The sequence below is a fragment of the Eretmochelys imbricata genome, chromosome 2 (assembly GCF_965152235.1).
Source record: "Eretmochelys imbricata isolate rEreImb1 chromosome 2, rEreImb1.hap1, whole genome shotgun sequence".
Lineage (NCBI taxonomy): Eukaryota > Metazoa > Chordata > Testudines > Cheloniidae > Eretmochelys > Eretmochelys imbricata.
This window is the reverse complement of record NC_135573.1, coordinates 90,548,996-90,569,419: the sequence shown is the minus strand read 5'-3', so window position 1 is coordinate 90,569,419 and position 20,424 is coordinate 90,548,996. Positions and strand designations below refer to the sequence as shown.

The 20,424-nt window shown below is 41.2% G+C and overlaps 1 protein-coding gene across 2 annotated transcripts in view; it reads right to left on the bottom strand.

Moving 5' to 3' along the window:
* The window catches only part of GNAL (G protein subunit alpha L), a 325,074-nt gene that overhangs the window by 84,242 nt on the left and 220,408 nt on the right, over nt 1-20,424 (bottom strand). For both annotated transcript variants that reach the window (XM_077810454.1, XM_077810455.1), the window contains exon 5: nt 13,231-13,328. In XM_077810454.1, coding sequence (XP_077666580.1) covers nt 13,231-13,328 — 98 coding nt within the window. The remainder of the gene's footprint in view (nt 1-13,230; nt 13,329-20,424) is intronic.

Below are 20,424 nucleotides of genomic sequence, written 5' to 3'. Positions count from 1 at the left end.
CACAGAGATGGTGAGTATTGAGAAGATTGTGATCTGTGGTGTGGTTGAGAGGTATATCTTCTCTTCTGTTCCACAGTGTAGATTCCTAAGGAGTGTAATGTGGTCCGAGAATCCTTCAGGATGTGTAGAGAAAATCTGTCTTCTCCGCAAAGAGTTTGGCCTTTCAAATTGGAAGTCTGTAGCTCTTTGGGCAATCTGGAGAGGTGTAGCAAACAAAAAACAAAACAAAACCACAACCCACCTCAGTACCACTGTCTATGGAGACTGGGCGGGCAGCTGTAACAGCTACATCCAGAGGTGTCTCTAGGACCGGTCTGGCTATTAACTGACCTTCTCTAAGAATGGTCTGAATCTGTTCTTTATGTGTTTCCAGTAATGTTTCAGAAACATCCTGGGTTTCCCAAGATTAACAAAATTGTTTTGGCCATGACAGTTTGGTAATTTATGACTCTAAACAATAATGTTGTTGATGAATACATCATCTTGCGAAGCCTGATCATATGGAGTTGACTTGGCATTATGTTGCTTGCTTCATGCATTAACCACATCCACTAGGATGGAGTTGGGTTGCGGATGTTGAAAACAAAGCCTGCCTCTTTGGGTAGAGATGTAGGGTTGTTTTTGTTTACACTCTGTTTCTGGTTGGTGCGATGGAGGCTGGCTCTGCCAGATGATTTTGGTAGGATCTAGAATCAACTCATTAATTGGGAGGACAGTTCTAGATGAAAAGGTAGTGTGCAGAATTTCCACCAACTTGTGATGTGTATCTGCCACCTCCTGTAAGGGAATCTGCAGCTCATCTGCCACTCTCTTGGTAAGATCTAGAAAGTTCTTAAATCTTCACCTAGTGATGAGGGGTGGGCAGCACAGTCTCATCTGGAAGAGATGAGGAGAAGTGTGCTGAAGAGGTAGCTTCCTCTTCAGGTGTTTTTTTTTTCCCCTCTCTCTTTTTTTCCCCTTCCCCCTTCTTTCCTGTTCTGAAAAAGTTTTCTCCTGTCCTGGCTTAGGTGCTCTCCTGCCCTGGCTCAGGTGCCAGGCTGTAGCAAACCATCTGGGGGACTCTCCCTGAGAGACACCGGAGACGGTCGCGCCGTATGTGTATATACCCGAAGAGTTACAATATGGCCTTGGGAGGGAGAGGCAGGAAGGCAGGCACGGGCGGTTGGCATGATGGAATTGGGGCTGACCCCTGTAGTGTGGTGGTGGGCCACCTTGAGGGGCCAGGGAATGATCTCCTCCTGGCCAGTGTCAGATTCGTCAGTAGGTAAGGGTGCTGCTGACTGGGGTATTGGCAGTATACTGCCCAGTGCTAAGAGTGATTCTGGGTGCCGGGATGTGCTCGATATCGGGGTCCTGGTACCAAGTAATGGGGTTCTTCCTCAGGTCTCTAGGGTACCAGAGCTCATGCAGTACCATGGGTTCATTTGGTACCACAGAGGAGGGTCCGTGGTACATTGTCAGTACCGATAGTTGGACAGAGCACTCCCTAAATGAGAGTTTTTCCCAGCACAAAAAGTTGGCCTTTTTTTTTTTTTTTTTTAGAGACGGTATGGTAATTGTCTCTTCCTGGGTACCGAGGCCACAGGTTTCCAGAGTATCAGAGTACCTGTGTTACCATGGGCTCATCCAGAACCACGGAGGAGTGTCTGTAGTCGGTATCAATGGTTGGGAAGGTGCAGAACACTTCCTAAATGGGAGTTTTGTTGCATCTGGTACCAAAGGGTTTCTCTGTGCCACTCTTTTAGAGATGGTATGATAACTGTCCCCTCTCCTTAGGGGACAGTACCATTGCCTCAGAGCATGAGGGTGGAAGCCTCTGGTGTCCTGGTGCCGAAGCAGAGCTGACAGCAGGGCTTCTCTGTGCTGCTCTTTCAGAGATGGTACGGTAACTGTGCCCTCTCCGTGCAGTAGCTGCCCAGAGTAGAACTCAGAGCAGCACAGAGCTTACAGAAGCCCCTTGTTGGTGTGGAGAGCAGAGCTCAGAGCAGAGCTCACAGCAGGAAGCTGCTTCTCAGGTTTCAGCTTCCAGAGAGCTGAGCTCACAGCAGGAGGTGCCTCTGCTGGTATTGTCCTACCGAGGTGGCTGCACTGGGTAACACCCCTCTGGCTGGCCAGTTGCTCAGAGGAGCCTTTCCAGGCGGAGTCTGTTGGTGGCTTCTTCTTCTTTTTCTTGACCCCTTTTGAAGTGAAGGCTCCGGGGATGATCCGGGATCAACACGCACCGGAGCTCCCTGCAGATTGAAGTGTTTTCTCTATAGGGAGGAATTTTTACTTCAGCTCCCAGCTCCTGTGAGGCTGCAGTTTTAGGTGTGGAGGTAAAGCACTTCTGTGAAAAGAAAAGGAGGAATTGTGCCACCTTAGAGACTAACAAATTTATTTAATCACGTCTGTGAGGGTCTCCCAGGCACAGTGAGTGTCTGGCCATTACAGGAACTGACTCCTGGCAGGAGAGGTACCTCTTGGAGCAGAGAGAGCCAGGCAAGCCCCTGGGCAGGGGGTTGTCATCCTCTAGCAAGTAGGAATATGCAGAAGAACATCGTCTTTACATTTTTTTTTTAAACTGAAAAAGAAAATAATTATGAGTCTACTAGATGCCTGGTGGGGGCGGAGGGAAATGCCCCCAGACAGGGAAGGAAAGTGAAGTTCTTTTCCTTTTTCTACCAAAGGAATAAAATAAAATAAAACAAAACAAAACACTAGCCTGAGTACTTTTAGGGAGAACAAAGGTAACAAAACAAGTAAGACTTATACTAATGACACAGATAAGGAAGAGAAACCTGCTCGTTCAGTCAAAGGCCAAAGGCTCCTGGTGCTAAATAGCCTCGAGGCAGACCAGGAGGGAGGGAGAGCACATGCACAGGCTCAACAGGACACTGCTACCAAAAATCTCCGATTAGAGGTGCAGGGGCACACAGACACCTCAAGTGGAGCACCCACAGGGACACTGCTCGAAGAAGAACATTCGAGGGGGCAGAGAGGGAGCGCCACCCAGTTCCTTTCTGCCTCCAGCTGCAGCTGTACTCTGCCCCCTGCTCTGCCCCCAGCCGCAACTCCACTCTGCCCTCTGCTCTGCCCCAACCCAGCTCTGACATCATTCCCTCTCTGCCCCCAGGCCAGATCTGCCTCTAGCTCAGAGTAGGGCAAACTCCTGCCCGCTGGCCACATCTGCTCTCTCCCTGCTTCCCTCGCAGTCACAGGTCCCCCAGCACCTGGGCAGCGTGGCTGTAGCTCCGGCCAGGCTGTAGCGCGGCCAGACCCGGTGCTCCAGGGCTGCGCGGTCAGGGGGAGTTCTGAGGGGGGAGGCGAGGAGCAGGGAAGGTTGCAGGGGAGTGGTCAAGGGGCCTGGGCCCTGCCTTCGGGGACAGGGGCAGAGCAAACCAGGGCCCCCCTTCACCTCCAGCATGCTTGGCCCCTGCCCCCAGCAGCCAAGCCCAGACAGGGAGAGAGCCTTGCCCAACTGCCAGGGAGAGCAGCCAAATGAGCAGGGGAAACGCACAGGGAAAGGACTGAGCCTCCCTTCCTTCACCCCACAGGTAACGTGGGGTGGGGAGAGCAGGGAGGGTTGGATAGGGGGCGGGGGGGGCCCGAGGAGGCTGGTCAGGGGGTGGGGAGCAGGGGGGATTGGATAGGGAACGGGCATCCTGGGAGATGGTCAGGGGGCAGAGAGCAGGGCTGTTTGGATAGGATGCAGGGTTCCCGGGGGGGCAGTCAGGGATGGGGAGCAGGGGGGGTTGGATGGGCGTGGGAGTTCCAGGGGGCTGGAATGGGGGCAGGGGCCAGGCCATACCTCGCTGTTTGGGGATGCATAGCTCCCCCAGCCTTCCCTACCTGGCCCTCCATACAGTTTCTGTACCTGATGTGGCCCTAGGGCCAAAAAATTTACACCCCGCACCCCCATCCCTAGTTCTGCCCCCAGCTCCACTTTCAGCCCAACCTCCTCTGCTGAGCCAACTGTGCAGTAATGGAGGGGGTGGGGTGCAGACAGAGTCCATTACCGGTAAGCAGGGGGACAACAGAAGTTTGGGCACCACTGCATTAGCCTAGCTAAGGCTATATTAAGATCCCAGGAGTGAGAAGGCACCTGGACTAGGGGAAACATGAATAAAGCCCTTGAGGAAACTAGCAACTGTGGGATGGGAAAATATGATGTGATCCTGTATGGGGGGGATGGTGAGTTGTTATTTTTCCTAAGCACACCCTTAGAGAGCTGATTGATAGCCATGAGTTCTTTCTGGATAACTGGTTGTCCAGAATAACAGAAATCAGAATGTCTAGAGAAGACAGATTGGGCTGTGCTGCCCAAACAGAGCATCTCTTACATTTCACTGCATAGGTCAGCCTAGGAGAGTCCTTTGCACTTCATACTAACATATTCAGACCTTAGCAGAGCGGCTTCTTTCAATGCTATTTTACCAGCCAACATCCATATTGTGAGGGGCAATGATGCTGGATCCCGATGTACAATCTGCCCTTCTCTCTTGGAGATCATGTCGGTAAGACAGGTAACGTTATCAGGGGTTGTGCTGACAGGTTCATTAGGTTGGAGTACCAGAACTGTCTGGGCCAAGCTGGTGCTAGTATGATTATTACCGCTGAGTCCGGTCAGCGTTTCTTTAGGACCCTTGGTACTAATGGGATTGGTGGGAAGGCATATGTTATCTCTGGAGTCCACAAGACGAGGAAAGCATCTGACAGAGAACCTGGGCTCAGACTCCCATCTTGAGTAGAACATCTGACACTTTGCATTTTTGTCTGTGGTGAATAGATCGACTTTTGAGTGACTCCATCTGTGGAGGATACTCTGCAGGATGGAGTCTTTGACAATCCATTTGTAGTCAGATGTTAATTGCCTGCTGATCCAGTAAATTAGGACATTCTGCAAACCTGGCAGATACAGAGCTACTGTTATGATCTGGTTACGAACAGACCAGTTCCATAGGCAAACAGCTTCTTGACAAAGGGGTAGATGAACATTCTCCTCCCTGTCTGCTGATCTAAAACTTTGCTGTTGTGTTGTCTGTCATGACCTGGACTGTCAGTCCACTTAGAATGGGGAGAAATGCTGTGCAGGCTCGCTGAATAACTTTCAGCTCCAGGATGTTTATGCCAAGGTTAATCTCTTCAGTGGTCCATAGACCTTGAGTTGAAGGTGATCCAGATGACTTTCCTGGCTGACTGCAGAACAATCAGTTATCAAGAGGTAGAGAAAATGATATCCCTTTGCTTACCTGGAGAATGTACCTGTACCCTTATGTCCATATGATATCTGTTTGGGAGATATTCGGATTTCAACTCCCCTTGAATGCAACATAGGTGAAATCTGGCATGCTGTGTATCATTAGTGCAGCAGGCCACGTGACTCAGAAGTCTGAGCAGTGTCTTATAGATGTTGGAGGGTGAACCTGCAGCTGGGTTGATGAGGTCTACCATGGTACTGAATCTGTCTTGTGGCAGATAAGCTCTTGCTGTTGTGGAATCCAGCACTGGCCCTGTAAACTCTATTTTTTGGGTCAGCACTAATATTATCTCTGATCACGGGGAGACCCAGGGTAGAGAAAAGTTGTAGGATCATATGAATGGAGATGTTCACATGATGCATGATTGAATGAGCCAATCATCAATGTACAGATATGCCTAAACAAATCCCTGTTACCATGGTAACCAAATGGCAGTTGCTCCAGGTTAATCAAGACACCTGGGGCCAATTAAGATCCTTCCAGAAAGTAGTGGAGACAGCTAGGTTGATTGGGACACCTGAAGCCAATCAGCGGCTGGCTGAAACTAGTTAAAAGCCTCCCACTTAGTCAGGTGAGGGTGTGTGTGTCAGGAGCTGTAGGAGGAAGCCACGCTGCTAGAGAAACGGAGCAGTACAAACCTTATCAGGCACAAGAAAGGAGGCCCTCAGGTAAGGATGATATAGATATTGAGGAAGTGGGGGCTGCTTTGGGGAAGTGGCCCAGGGAATTGTACTTGTCCTGTTTCCAAAAAGTCAGCTACCAAGAGCTGCTACTATCAGGGTCCCTGGGCTGGAGCCCGGAGTAGAGGGCGGGCCCGGGCTCCCCCCTCACTTCCCCAACTAATCACTTAGACTGGGAGACAACAGAAACTGTATGAGGGAGGATAGCTTCTCCTCACCTCCCTTGCTGGCTTATGATGAAAATGGCTCAGAAGGCTGTGACCCTTGCCTCTAGAGAGAGAAGGGCTTTGTGGAGGGTCACAGTGAGCCTCTGGGGCTACCGTAATCTGCCAGGAAGAGCGGAACCCACTGAGACAAGGTTGTAGCTTTGTCACAATACAAACAAAAATAATTTCAGTTGCACAGAGTGTAAGAGAAGTTGATACAGCCAAGGATACTGTTTCACAGCCACAGGCAGTAAGAAGGAACTGAAGGATGGTTGGCCTCTGGATTATATGCCCTTGGGTGGTGGTAGGGGCACGAGGATACCTAAGGTGCAGGCACAGCACCAATGGACACTGTTGGCTCAAAGTATCCAATCATGAAGTGGAACGCATGTGGACAATCATTCAAAGAAGAACTTTTCTTTAGTTATCCTATCTAGTACTGGGATAAATGCAGGAATTCAGATGCTAGACTTAGACAGGAGATGAGCGAGTCTGCCAACAGCTTGGTCCCATCAGCTAAGCAAGCGGGCCTTGCTTGGAGAAGCTGAAGCAGGATGGAGACACTTTCCCAGTGCAAAGAAGAAGTGTTCCAGCGGGCTGATCTCAGAAAAGAACAACATTGAGAGAAGATGCGGCAGGTAATTGTAGTCCAACAAACTTTGACAAAACAGCCAACTCAGGAGGCTAGTGAAACCCCATTCTCAAAGAGAGAGCAACTGCGAAGAAAAAACTGGATATGTGTTTTTTCCATGTATATTAGCTCAAATATAAAAATAAATTTGCTTTGGCCAAGCTTGTGTTTGCTTTTCTGAACACTTGAAAAATCAAGCTTTACGAGCACAAATATTTGTAGAAAGCCGATTTTAGACTTGCATACTTGAGCATACCAGAAGTGGCATATTTCATATCGGATAGAATCCTGGTTGACAAAGCAGGGGACAGGGTTCCCTAAATCTTCCCCAAGTCCCAGAACAGAGGCAATTAAATGAGCCAGAATGCATTTTCCACAGCTAGGACCACCCACTTACACACAGTTATTTTGTAAGAATGCAATGAGACCAAATTAAATTTAAACACTGAAACCATCCAATAAATCTTACAGTAGCCTAAATTTTTTCTAGGAATGAGGCCTTGAGCAAAGTCTGTGTGACCCAGAAAGAAAAAAGGTTTTAATTGACTAATCCTGCTTATCTATTTTCCTACTCTTTAAACTCCTATGTTTACCTGAGAGAGTCAAAGCCCCAATGGCATCTTTAAGCCTTATTTCTGATTATCAGAGTTAACCTCACTCAGCCAGGGAACACAAAAATTAGTGATGGTCAGTCAATCAGAACTAACCAACCTAGCCAAGTTTTGAATACAGAATAATTAATACTTGTAGCAAATGGTTCAAGATCAATCCAAAGAATTAAAATATCTCACAAACATTAGTAATTTTGAATAATGAACAAACGTAAGAAAATTTTATACTGCTTGTGGATGTTACAGAAATAAAAAAGTTAAAATTTATGGAATAAATTATTTTTTTCAAATTAGTCACTCAAATTAGTGCTCTCATATATAATGTTTTACTAGGATAAAGCCATATTTCAAAATGTTTTTAGATTTTTCATTGGTGCTTGAGTACTTCAAAAGGGTATGCACTGACAGCACTAAAGACCTTTGTTTACCCAAAGAACTGGTACACCTTGGGTAGTTATCAAATTAAGGCTTTGTCTACACTGCCAATTGAACGACAAAACTTTTGTCATTCACTGGTGCTTTACCCTCCCCCCCTCGAAAGACAAAAGTTTTACCGCGACACGTGGGAGTGTAAATGGCTCATTGTTGGCAGGAGCGCTCTCCTCTCGATAACGCGAACCCTGCTCATAGGGGGTAGAGGTATTTTGTCGACAAAAGTGATGACAAACCACGTTTACACTGCCTGACTTTTAGCGACACAGCTGTGTCGCTAAAAGCTGTATAGTGTAGTCAAAGCCTTAGTCTTTCTACATTGCCTACCTCAACCCTATTTTTAAAAGGTGAAGAGAACAGTTCAGTCTCTGACAGCTAAAATCATTGGTTTCTCTGCTGGGATTGCTAAGAATGCTGTCAGTTAGCACTGAAATATGATGGGGGTGTGTAGGTGCAGGTTGGTTTGTGACATGCACACTTGTTCACCAGAAACAGCTTTCACATGCACCACTGAGCAGTCAAACAGCATCAATCAATCATTGTCAGCTTAACTGTCTTCGTGGTATGCTCTTAACAAATAAAAGGGAGCTCAACACCTCATGGTTTCCATAAATCCATTTACTTTAACACACTCCTAAACTGTTAGGGACACTTAATCAGTTCTACAAACTGCGATCTGACCTGGGTTTTTCCCCCCTTTATAACTGAATCATAATTTATTTTGAGGAGTTCTGGATTCATAGAAGACTATACTTTACAAAGCCCTTCCAGGCACATAGTTAAAGTTTGTCATGTAGTGAGAGATGGCAATCATGAAGAAACAATGTAATTTATAAAGTAGTTAAAACTGGGGTTGTAATCATTTTTCAGAAGTCTGTTTCATGTGACCAGCTATGGAGTGAAATTTTTAATAATCAACATTATTGCCTAGTACACTGCCTATGCTCTAGGCAGCACCTGGGCAGCATTAAATCATAGCCCTGTGCTTCTCTCAAGGGATTTAAATTTCCAGAGTATTAAAGCAGTTGGCCTCAACCTTTCCAGACTACTGTACCCCTTTCAGGAGTCTGATTTGTCTTGCATATCCTAAGTTATACCTCAGTTAAAACCTGCTTGCTTACAAAATCAGACATAAAAATACAAAGGTGTCACTGCACACTATTACTGAAAAATTGCTTACTTTCTAATTTTTACCATATCATTATAAAATAAATCAACGGGAATATAAATATTGTACTTACATTTCCGTGCATAGTATATAGAGCAGTATAAACAAGTCATAGTCTGTATGAAATTTCAGTTTGTACTGACTTCACTAGAGCTTTTTATGTAGCCTGTTGTAAAACTAGCCAAATATCTAGAAGAGTTGATGTACCCCCTGGAAGACCTCTGCGTAAACCCAGCAGTACACATATCCCTAGTTGAGAACCACTGTATTAGAGTACCCAAAAATACACTTCAGTGTTCACTTAATCTCCAGTACTATGATTCCCCAACCCTTTCATTGTCAATAGGCTGGTTTTGTATATGACACTGCCAAAATCTAGATAAGAGAAGTGGAATTTAAAGGAAAAATAAATGAATGAGGTTCTTGCACTCTCAGAACCATATTTTAATCTCTTGTGTGCAGTGCCTCTTACATTTGTGAAAAGTATAAAAATTAAGGAGATTTATTTATGAAAAAAAGTTGATAAAGTATTTCAGCCCAGAAAGAAAGAGGAAAAATAGAAGCCAGAGTAAAGAACACACTTCTGGTTCTGTGAAGTGCATTTCACAAAACACTAAACTTGCTGTATTTTATTTAAAAAAAAAAATACAGAAACACCTGTCTTGTAGCGGTGAAATACTTTTTCTCAGTACGGGGTATAACTATATTGTATAACTTTGTAGGTAGGGATAGAAAAATTCAAATCTTTGCTTATGATACATCTAGAGCTGTCAGACCTCAAGCGAAATAGCCTGCTTGGTCACAGTTTTTCCATTTCTCATAAATTCCATGGTATGTATTAATGTGACACTCGTTTAAACAAAGTTCAGGTAACAGAGGGTGTTATGGGAGAAAAACTAAAATAAATAGACACTCAGAGCTTGATGTTCATTTACATTAAGGACCTTTTACACCAGTCTGGTAGTGTAAAGCAGCCTTACAGTGAACACAAATTTACGTAAATGAAAATGAGGCCCCTACTTCTATGCTGGTTTCTGTGGCCTCTGGTACCAGCAGGATAACGTTAATACTTCTCAAAAAAATAAAATTAAATTAAATAAGCTAAGCTTTTAAAATGTACTTTTAAACTTGCTGAAGCTTCTGAACTGCAGCCAAATTAAAGTATTTTAACTTGGATTTTATTTATAATTAATTTCATAATATTCAACAATTTTTATAAAGACATCCCACCCATCTTGTAATCTAATAACTGTCTTAAAAAAGAAGTTTTTTTAAAATGGAGAGAGGACTGGTGGCCCACAGATCACACACTGTCTGCATTCCCATCTAGAAGATCGGGGTTCAACTGTTGCTCTGGGATGCTTGCTCATCAAGTGAGGACAAGATGAAAACATGGTGAATGTGGCTTGCTCAACCCCTGGGAGCTTGAGGATGACTGAACGGGAAGACAGCTATTGCCATTCAACATTACTCTTTTTTTTTGCAAAATAAAGAAAAACTATTAGTGTGCTCCAAATGGAATTCCATTCAGTCCTCCTTAGACATAAAGTTAGTTCTTGTGTACAAAGCCTTTTGTCCATGTATAGAGAAAAATATGTGTATCTTTTCCAGTAATATTTCAAACTTACTTTTAATATTACACTAAGCTCCAGAGGTCTCAGGTTCAATCCTGATGACTGGGGTCTGTTGGTGTTACACAGACGCAAGCAGGGGGCACAGAGGGATAGCTCAGTGGTTTGAGCATTGGCCTGCTAAACCCAGGATTGTGAGTTCAATCCTTGAGGGGGCCATTTAGGGATCTGGGGCAAAAATAAGGGACAGTTCTTGGTCCTGCCGTGAAGGCAGGGGACTGGACTCGATGGCCTTTCAAAGTCCCTTCCAGCTCTATGAGATAGGTATATCTCCATATCAAATATTATATTCTTCAGTTTAGAAGAAACAAGATAACTCTACTGTTCTAAATTATGTCAGCTTCTGGAATGGAGGTACACATTTCTACATGAAGTAGCTGCTGTCATCATATAGTACATAACATATAAATATATAAAACAAAAAGCAAGAATTACCCATCCATTGACTACATCATTATTGTACCAATGCTTCTGTGCAGTAGTGACAAGTGACTGTTTTGGGGAGCAGGTTAAAGCCAGAAATATTTTCTATCTGTTCCCCAAAATAAGAGTATGTTAACCTATTTTTAAGCAGCAGTATAATCTTTCCTGATAGAAAGCTGTGTGTGTGAAGCACAGAAGTAGGAAACCGGAATTCATGAGTTCCAATATCTACTCTGACCCTAACTTCTTTTGAAGCCTCGGCGAAGTCACCGGACAACTTTCCTTCCATTTACTCAACCAAAAACTTACTTGCTTCACATGGTATTTTAAGTATTAATTAGTGTTTGTGAAACCCTTTGAAGATGTAAAACATTATATACGTTCTAAGCATTATATTCAGAATTGTAACAAATAAAGCTATCCCAAATTACCAAATTTAATAGTAGTTCTGTCTAGCACTATTTGGATTAGATAAACTAATGCATAGTACTCTCTCTTTAACTGAGATTGTTAAACTCTTGGTGATTATCTCAAAAAATAAATGGTCAATTGGAGGCGATAGGGGACACGGCATGTAGAAAAGAAAATCCTCTTATTCTTTACATTCTTTTAGAAAAATGCGAAGTTAAATTTAACATTTTGAGATATCGGAATTGACCGCAATCCCATTTTGTCACTTTCATTTCCTTTCTGTACATAAGATTTGGAGCATAAATCTTTTCCCACATGCCAAAATTTCCATTTGAGGCTTCTTTACCCTCACATAAACATACTTCCATTAATATTACAATGGAATAATTTACTTTTTTCATGCCGTTCCCTTGCATCCTACCCCTTTCCCCAAACAGGACTGGCAAAGATATGTAGGATTTGTCTGTATGCTGGACACTTCAATCAGCACAGACCAAATCTGTACCATAGAGAAAAAAATTGACAGAAATCACAAATTTAGGGTCTTTTGCAGAGTTTGTTGCATCATTCAAGAATCACCGCTTTCAGTTAAATGATATTTCCAGTCAATCTGGCTATGAACTGATTACACAAGGTAAATGAGGAATGCCCAAATTGTGGCTAACTATGCCCACTGACCTCCTTTCTACCCATACAAAATTCCACCACACTGTCATGTGTAAATGTGTCTATGTTTGCGTCTATGGCAGAAATGACCCAATGGCACTGAGCTGCCAGTTTACGGCAAAAGTGAGGGAATGAGTTTTCTTTGTGTTCTTGTCTCTCTGCTGGAGTCCAAACAGGGGAGTAGAGAGAATAGAAAAACAGTACTCTCAGTTTTGCAGTGGACCTGTGATCTTGCTGCTGACCATAATTATCAGTCAGGCTGATCTACAGAGCCTGCTCTTCAAAAACCCTAAATCACGAAGCAACTCTCAAGGCAAAATTTCTGGCAACAGCAATTCACATCAAAATATATATTTTTGGTCAAAGTCTAATTCAGAGCTGGGTTATTATTTCTGGTGACTGTCAAGTGTTGTAGCTCTAACATACTGGTGAACTATTTCCTTTTTGATTAAAAGAGAGGGAGGGGTGTGCTATGTGTCATAATCTGTTTGGGATTTTCATCTCCACATCCTCACATACAGACATTTCCACTGGAACTCTGTGTAAATCATATCCTATCAAGTGAATCCTTTTAGGGATTGTTACTTGTGTTAACACTTTTACTGATTGACTTGATGTAGCCCTTTGAGAAGATAAACTGGCTAGTTTCTTAGAAGAACGGTCAGCTATTGTTTGTTTGTTGAATATACTGAAGAAACACAATAGCAATGTAGGTTTACATTGCTTTTGAGAAAAATCTCAAAAATCTCACTACTATGTGGCTTGATGCTTAAAATGTTCAAATACAGAGTAATCCAAAATAAAAATTCAGAAGTGTTTTCTCTTAAAATAATCTAATTACTTACTGTAATTGAAACAAAACAGACAGCTGTTACTTAAAATTATTTGACTCACTAACTTTTTCTTTAGCCTTCCTCAGCAGTTGAATAGCACCAGCAAAATGTGTAGCTGTCTAGTAACTGAGCAACACAGTAAAACCATCATTACTCTTGCTGTGCATGTTTTGTATATGTAAGAAATTAGAATGTTGTTTGGTGGATCACAAACTCCCAAATCTTGCAAATATAAATATCTTTTTCAGACTTATAATCCATTACATTCTTGGGTATTAATTACACAAAAATAAACACTTACTACTGTGCACAGTCAATCAGTTGGTATTCGTTTGACCTCTCGAAGCATGCCTTTACTCCTTCATCATCCCAGAGCTTTTTTGCATGTTCAAAGAATTCCTGAAAATTGGAAATGTGACAAATAAGAGAAAATTTCTCAGGTTTTGTTTTAATTAAAAAGAAACACAATGGTTCTTCCCTCCTCAAATCTTCATGTTTTAAAATGGTTGCAACATGAAAAACTATACATTTGAAGAAGAAAAGGTGAATTATTATTAGTGAAGTCAAAGTCTCAGAAAAACTAGTTTGGACTGTTGAGTACTTTCACATACAATCTATCAATTGGTTTCAAGAATTTTATATCATCTAGCCTTTCACTACTTCTCCAAAAGAGCACTTGTCTATTTGCAAAGTAAGTATTAATAAACTGATCCAGCCTAACTTCCCCATGTGGCCAAAAGAAACGTTAAAAAGGGTTGAAACCAGGTTGGTGTACCCCAGTGGCAGAAGACAAATTTCCAAGTAAGAAATCAGATTTGCTGACACAATGGAATTTGAATAGCAGATCCTCTCAGAAAATCAAAGATGAGTTGGAACTGACTCTTAAAATTATAAGGAAACCTCAACACCAAACAACTGAGCACACAACTCCATAGTAGCATGAATATAGCAATGTTAAAGCACCAAAATTTATTTTTTGCTTTGAAGGACAGCTTGTTTTTTGCTTTTAGCAGCCTAGCAAAGAAAGCCCTGAAAGTTAGCTTCTAGCTACTACCCCCCAAATTGGACCCTTTATTCCAGTGGTTCTCAACCCTTTCCACACTCCTGTACTCCTTTCAGGAGTCTGATTTTTCTTGCGTACCTCAAGTACTCACTGAAAAACTCAGGTTTAAGTTTTCTGCCCTGGACTGCATCGAGTCTAACACTGGCCCTGGCGACCCCATTAAAACAAACTTGCCCACAGTTTGAGAACTGCTGGTATAGTGTATGGATCAGTATAAACAAGTCATTGTCTGTATGATATTTTACTTTAGTTTAGTTCGCTAGTGCTTTTTATGTAGCCTGTTGTAAAACTAGGCAAATATCTAAATGTGTTGATGTAACTCCTGGAAGACCTCTGCATACCACTGGTTCAGAACCACTGCTTTATTCAAAAGACTCTGGCCTCAGATTCTGGGGAACCTAGGAAGTACTTCATATCTAGGACTATGTCATAATTAAGAAAACCACCCTGAAACCAAACTAACCCAAACACACCTACTCCTAAAAGTATAGAGAGCAGTTATAAAAGACAAGTGATGCTCTCTGGGTTTGGAGGCACTTGAGGCTCCATTGTCTTGGGTAAATAAGAGCCCAGCTCCGCCAAAAAAGGCAAAAAACACAACTAGGAAGGTCCCTCATGTAAATTCACTACTGGACCTTTTGTAGAAGCTCATGCGGAAACCTGAGAAAAAGTGTTGATGATACAGAAGCCTATGGTCTTCCCTCTGAGACAGAAGTAAAGCAACAGTTTCCCATTATAGTGGAAGGTAGCTCTTTGCTGTCAGAAACTACATTCTGGAAGACATGTAAAACCAAGACTCTAATCTTTTATGTGAATTAAAGAGTCCATGACACTTTCCACAAGAATACATGTCCTGGCCCTACTAAGCTGGGCAAAATTCACTTCACAAAATTACATTATGTCTACCTAAATTTCACACTGCAGTTTTGTTTGGAGACGGCATTATCTTTCCCTTCCTGCCCTAAAAACCTATTGTGTACTGTTGCTGTATGCTGTTTAAAAGCTTTTGTATCCCACTCCAGAACTTGTTGTTAGAACAGGGAACGTTAGTTCTATTACAAACCAAAACAAAAAAACCACACACACACACACACACACACACACACACACCCACCCAACCTGTTAGAAAAAGTAACAGTTAAGATTGCTAAATTACAAGGTATTTACCTATCACATCATCTATAAAAACACAAGTCCTTGTAATTAAGAGCATAAATCTTACACTTCCCAAATAATAAACAAACATATTATTCTTAGCCAGTGTGATGAAATATGCATTTCATTGTAACAAAATAACTTTAACTCTGACCCATGGAATTTTAAAGCTTTGTTATTGTTGTTGGGGTTTTTGCTGTTGTAACTAAGTACATTTTGGTATTTTCTTTTAAACAATAATGTGAAGTGGGAAGCAACTAACATGTACCAATTGGCAGTAGAAGTTTTTAGTAATGCACAAATTGCTGTTTATTGAGAATAATGTTAATAGGAAGTTAAGTTAATAAGTTAATAGTTCCTAAGTTAATAGGAAAAGTATGTAACATTGTCAGAAGAGTAAATCTGTATATGATCAGGACAATCTAATTTTCCAAGCCAAAGCTACAGGGCAAGCTAATATGTAGCTCTATAATGGAAGCTGGTTGTAACCTGTCTGCAACGGCTATTGACTCTCCATAATTCCTGGCTCAGCTACTAACTTCCTATGTGACTTTCAGCAAATTACTTAACTTGTATCTGGCTCAATTGCACTAGGGAAAAATGTGTAAAAACACGATATATACACATCATAGGACTGTTATGAGGCTCAATGACGGTCTGTAAATTACAGAAATGGATGAAAAAGCATGTTTTCCAACCCCTCCTATATCCTTTAAACAAGAACAATCTTTTCTGTGGTAGTAAAATTCATAGCAGAAATTTTCTGTTAATGCATTACATTAGTATTGAAATCACCCTCCAGTCTTAAACCTCACATCCAAAAAACACCACCCACAAGGTAATACAGCATGTCTAATCTTCAGCAAGTGACTGCCAGATGCTGACAAAACTTTCAGGTTAGAGTACAAATGGAGGAAAGATTTTTGAGAAGAGATGGTACACCATTAAAACCGCACAATTACTTTTCAAATGTACTGTATGTAATGTAGATTCAGTAAAATAAAGGTAAATGACTTCCACTTTCCTGAAGGATTTCAAATCTTGAAGAAAGCGAGGTGTTAAACAATAAAACAAAACACTCTGTGAATTGTGTTAATTCACAACTACTGTTTCTCTTACAGCAGAAAGAGAAACCAAGTGAAAGAACAAAGAAAGAAAAAATTAAGAGGGTAGAGCAAGGCGAGAACTGTGAATATAAAACAGAGAATGCTGCTATAAAATATAAAAATGAAAGATCAAAGAATTAATAGAGAGAGAGAGATAGGAAGGAAAGATAAGAAAGGAAATAAAAAATAAATCAATAAAATAACTGGAAAGAGGAAGAAACCAAAAAGGAAAATCAAAATCAGAAAATATGGCACAATCTTTAGATTAAAATATTTGTTTCATAAATATTTAATCCTATATTTTATTGGATTTCTCTGTTTAGATTGGCCTGCATTGTGATCCAAAAGTACTGACATTTAAGGGAAGGACATGAGGAAGCAGCATGGTGCCAGGAGAAAAGTTCAGCTGTGGTCCCCAGATTTAGGGTCCAATGCTTCAGTTCCTGGAGTATGATGAGCTGGAACCCCTCTTTTTCCTCATGGCATCTATCTTTGTAGGCCAACTTGTGATAAGATATGGTGGGAGTAGGAGGTGGAGACATTAGTATAAAACCACACCCTTTTCCAAAGACTGGTATTGATTGACAGACACTGGGTCTCTCAAAAACCCACTGCTTACAGGCTTCTCCTACTTTACTTATCTTTGTACCTCCACATGGTAAACACCTCTGACTACTGGGTGTTTATTTTTAAAATTTATATTTCACTTTCTATAGAAAAAAACTGCAGTTTTTGGCAGCAAACTGTTTTGATAGTGGGTAAAATAAAGTACTTCTGATTTGCACTAAAAAATTCAATTTCTCTTCTCTATTTTTGTTTTACATCTGTTTTTCATTACATGCAAATTTAATTTTGCCTCTCTTTCTCCACAAGTATAATTCTGCATATCTATTACCCTCATTTTGGATACAAACACCTTACACAAATCACTGTTGGTCTCTAAGACCACACAAATATGTTGGGCAGAAATTATATGCCTCAAATATTTTAGCCTGGTTATTTTATTTTACAGCAGACTGTTTAAAATTATTCCCAGATTTTTTAGTCTAACACAAGTCCTATAATACAGAACAAATACACGTGCCTCTTTAAAATGTATTGAGCTACTGCAGAGGAGCATATTATTCTGCAAATTGCCTCCCACCTACATTTACAATCCTTTTTCCTTGGTGACTAAACCGTTCCACAAAAATCCTACACCACTTCAAGACTACCACCACCACCATTCACTTTCCATGCTCACTTTTAACCGTCTCTTCCCCTAATAAGCATCCTAATATATTATCCCTTCTCAGCTGCTCAAAGCACCAAGATGTGACCCAGATCCCACATCCCAAATTCATCTTACTACATCTGGAGAATTGCCTATATCCAGCCTGCTTCCTACCTTCATCCACTAAGACATTAGGTAGCATTTATTCAGCTTGCTGGTAATATTTTAAAAAATGACTAGTGGTTTTAGGTGCCTCAGTTTTTAGATGTCCAACCTAAGGCATATCAGAGGGGCCTGATTTGCGAGGGTGGGGGCTCAGAACTTCCTAAAATCAGGCCCGTTAAGAAGTCTCAAGCTGGACATGTAAAAATTGAGGCACCCCCAAATCACTAGTGCCTTTTAGAATCTTGGTCTAAAGAAATATAAAATTGAGCTTTGATATTTACTGTAGACACCTAAATCTACTACCATAAAGATAATTAGTACAACAGAGCCTATAGAGAAACTGGGAATAAGATAATACTATTAGGAATAGTCCAGATAATAATACAATATTCACAGTAGGGTCATAAAAACGTAAAGCACAAACTTGCTTCTTCCCTAACTCTTCATTAGAGAGGTAAACAAACATATAAATATTTACATACCTACCATATTTTTCTTGACCTGGGATCTAAATTAGAGATCCACCCCAGGTTGCAGGAGTAAGGAATGATGCTTCAGGTCTCATTAGCTACAGGTATTTACTTTCTTTAGATGTTTAGGTGGCTAGTGTAAATTCAGTTATAAAAAAGTCAAAGCCACACGAATGCTACAATTTAGATTTAATCACAATCAAGATTCAAAATACAGTATCTTAAATATTTAGTAATAATACAGACCTGACTAGAAGAGTAAGGAAAAGAAAAAAAATACGCCTTTTGAACTTCCTTAGATACCCAAATCAAGGACACACATTTTTGAGCCTTCTATTCACTTACGCATCATTTGTCTTTTTGTTGTAAATGTAAACATTCATGCATCACCTAAAAAAAGTGCAGACACACAAACACATGCCATAGTATTGTTTTGAGCTGGGTGAAATCTTGCTATGGGTTGAGTTAAAATCTCATTTAAACTGATGATACTTTTCATTCAAGATAGTTGTAAGAGACAATTATGGGGCCGTACCTGAAACAAAGCGTAATAGAGTCTGCCCAGAAACTAGCACCATTCCACTGGGCATGTGTGCCTGTGTGCAGGTGTGCAAGGGAACACAGAGAAGAAGAGAGAGAGAAAGAGGCAGAGGCAGAGGAAGAAAATAAGAAAGTCAAGTAGGAGCCTGGAACCACAGTGTAACCCTGGAAAAAGTGAGAGCACGCTTTTGGGTCTGGTGTTGGCTAAAGAGGCTTGGCAGCTATAAGCTAAGGGTGTGTCTACACTGCAAGCGCTACAGCAGCATGGCTGCAGCTACATATTATTGTAGACACTTCCTACAGCAACAGAAGAGGTTTTTTCATCGCTGTAGTAAATGGTACGCTCTAGAAGTGGTAGCTAGGTCAATGGAAGAATTCTTCCATCAACATAGTTGAGTCTACTGTAGGGGTTAGGTTGATCTAACTACACCGCACAGGGCATGGAATTTTTCACAACTCTGAATGATGTATCTAGGTTGACCTAAGTTTTAGGTGTAGACCAGGCTTACTTACAAGAAACTGCTTCTTTTGTTCTTGGTTCCTCCTGTGTTCAGAGAAGCAGGACTTCATGCATTTCTTGTAAATCAACAAGACAACATCAAAGAAAATATCAGACTCCATCAATTTCTGCTTCCAACTGGAACATACCCAGGGCCCTGAAATTTGGCTAGCCACTCGTATCAAAAAGGAGCAACAATAAAACACACAGTGACTTTAAGATATGTACAAGTGTGTATAAAATACATACCACTTCCTGGTGCTACTTCCTATAATCAGCACTGAATTTTCAATTACAAGATAAAAATTTTTTTCAACCATTTCAGTTACCAGTTTTCAGCACTTTCTCTGTAGGATGGAGAACATGTAGGGAGGGTCCCTCTACACAAAACATATCATGAGAGAAACTGTGAAGCAATATTCATAACAAATCATTATTAAAATCACTATTTCAAATGTGCCTTAAAAGAGTTTACAGCATGAACCTTCTTGAAATTTAATTTTCTTTAAGAAATAAACATTGCATGAGAAACCTACACCTACCCATACAGAGCCTACAAAACCTGTCACAGTGCCTAAAAAAAGGAATTGTTTGAATTTCCATCTAGGGAACAAACTTCTTAAGTGTCTAAATTAGACAAGAAATAGAAGACTAAACACCAAGTATCTTCATGGAAAAATCTTTATGTATGTTGGAATCAAAATTCTTTATCTGACGACTGCCTTACAAACTAAAAAAGGTTTATATTAGATCAGTGATTTTTTTTCCCTAATGAGACTCTGGGCACTTGCATACCAGATGAAGCACACATTGTGGCTGTCCTGATGCCACCTCTAACCCTCCTAGAAATTGGTATGCAGAAGACACCACAGTATTTTCTCTTCTACGTATTTACTCTGTTAATGCACTGTAAACCTTGCACAACTCCTTGACAGGATAAAATGAAATCAGGTCATATCCCCACACCTCAAACTAAGATTCATATTCCTAGTCTCCCGACCCTTGGGTATCCAATCTTATTTCTTAATTCAAATGCAGCTTTAATCTATTTACCTGTCTGATTGGTATGACAAGCATTTAAAGAATGTGGAACTAAAGTGACAAATGTCCTACAATGATATTAGTAGTACACATTTTTATGGTTTTACACTATGGTGTGAAAGTCAAAGTCTTGAATTTTATTCTTTGATGTGGTTACTTTTTTGCTTTTGTTTTAAACCAAACTATGCAATTCATTTAAAAACAATGTTTTGTTGTTTTTGTAAGACAGTCCATAAAATTTAT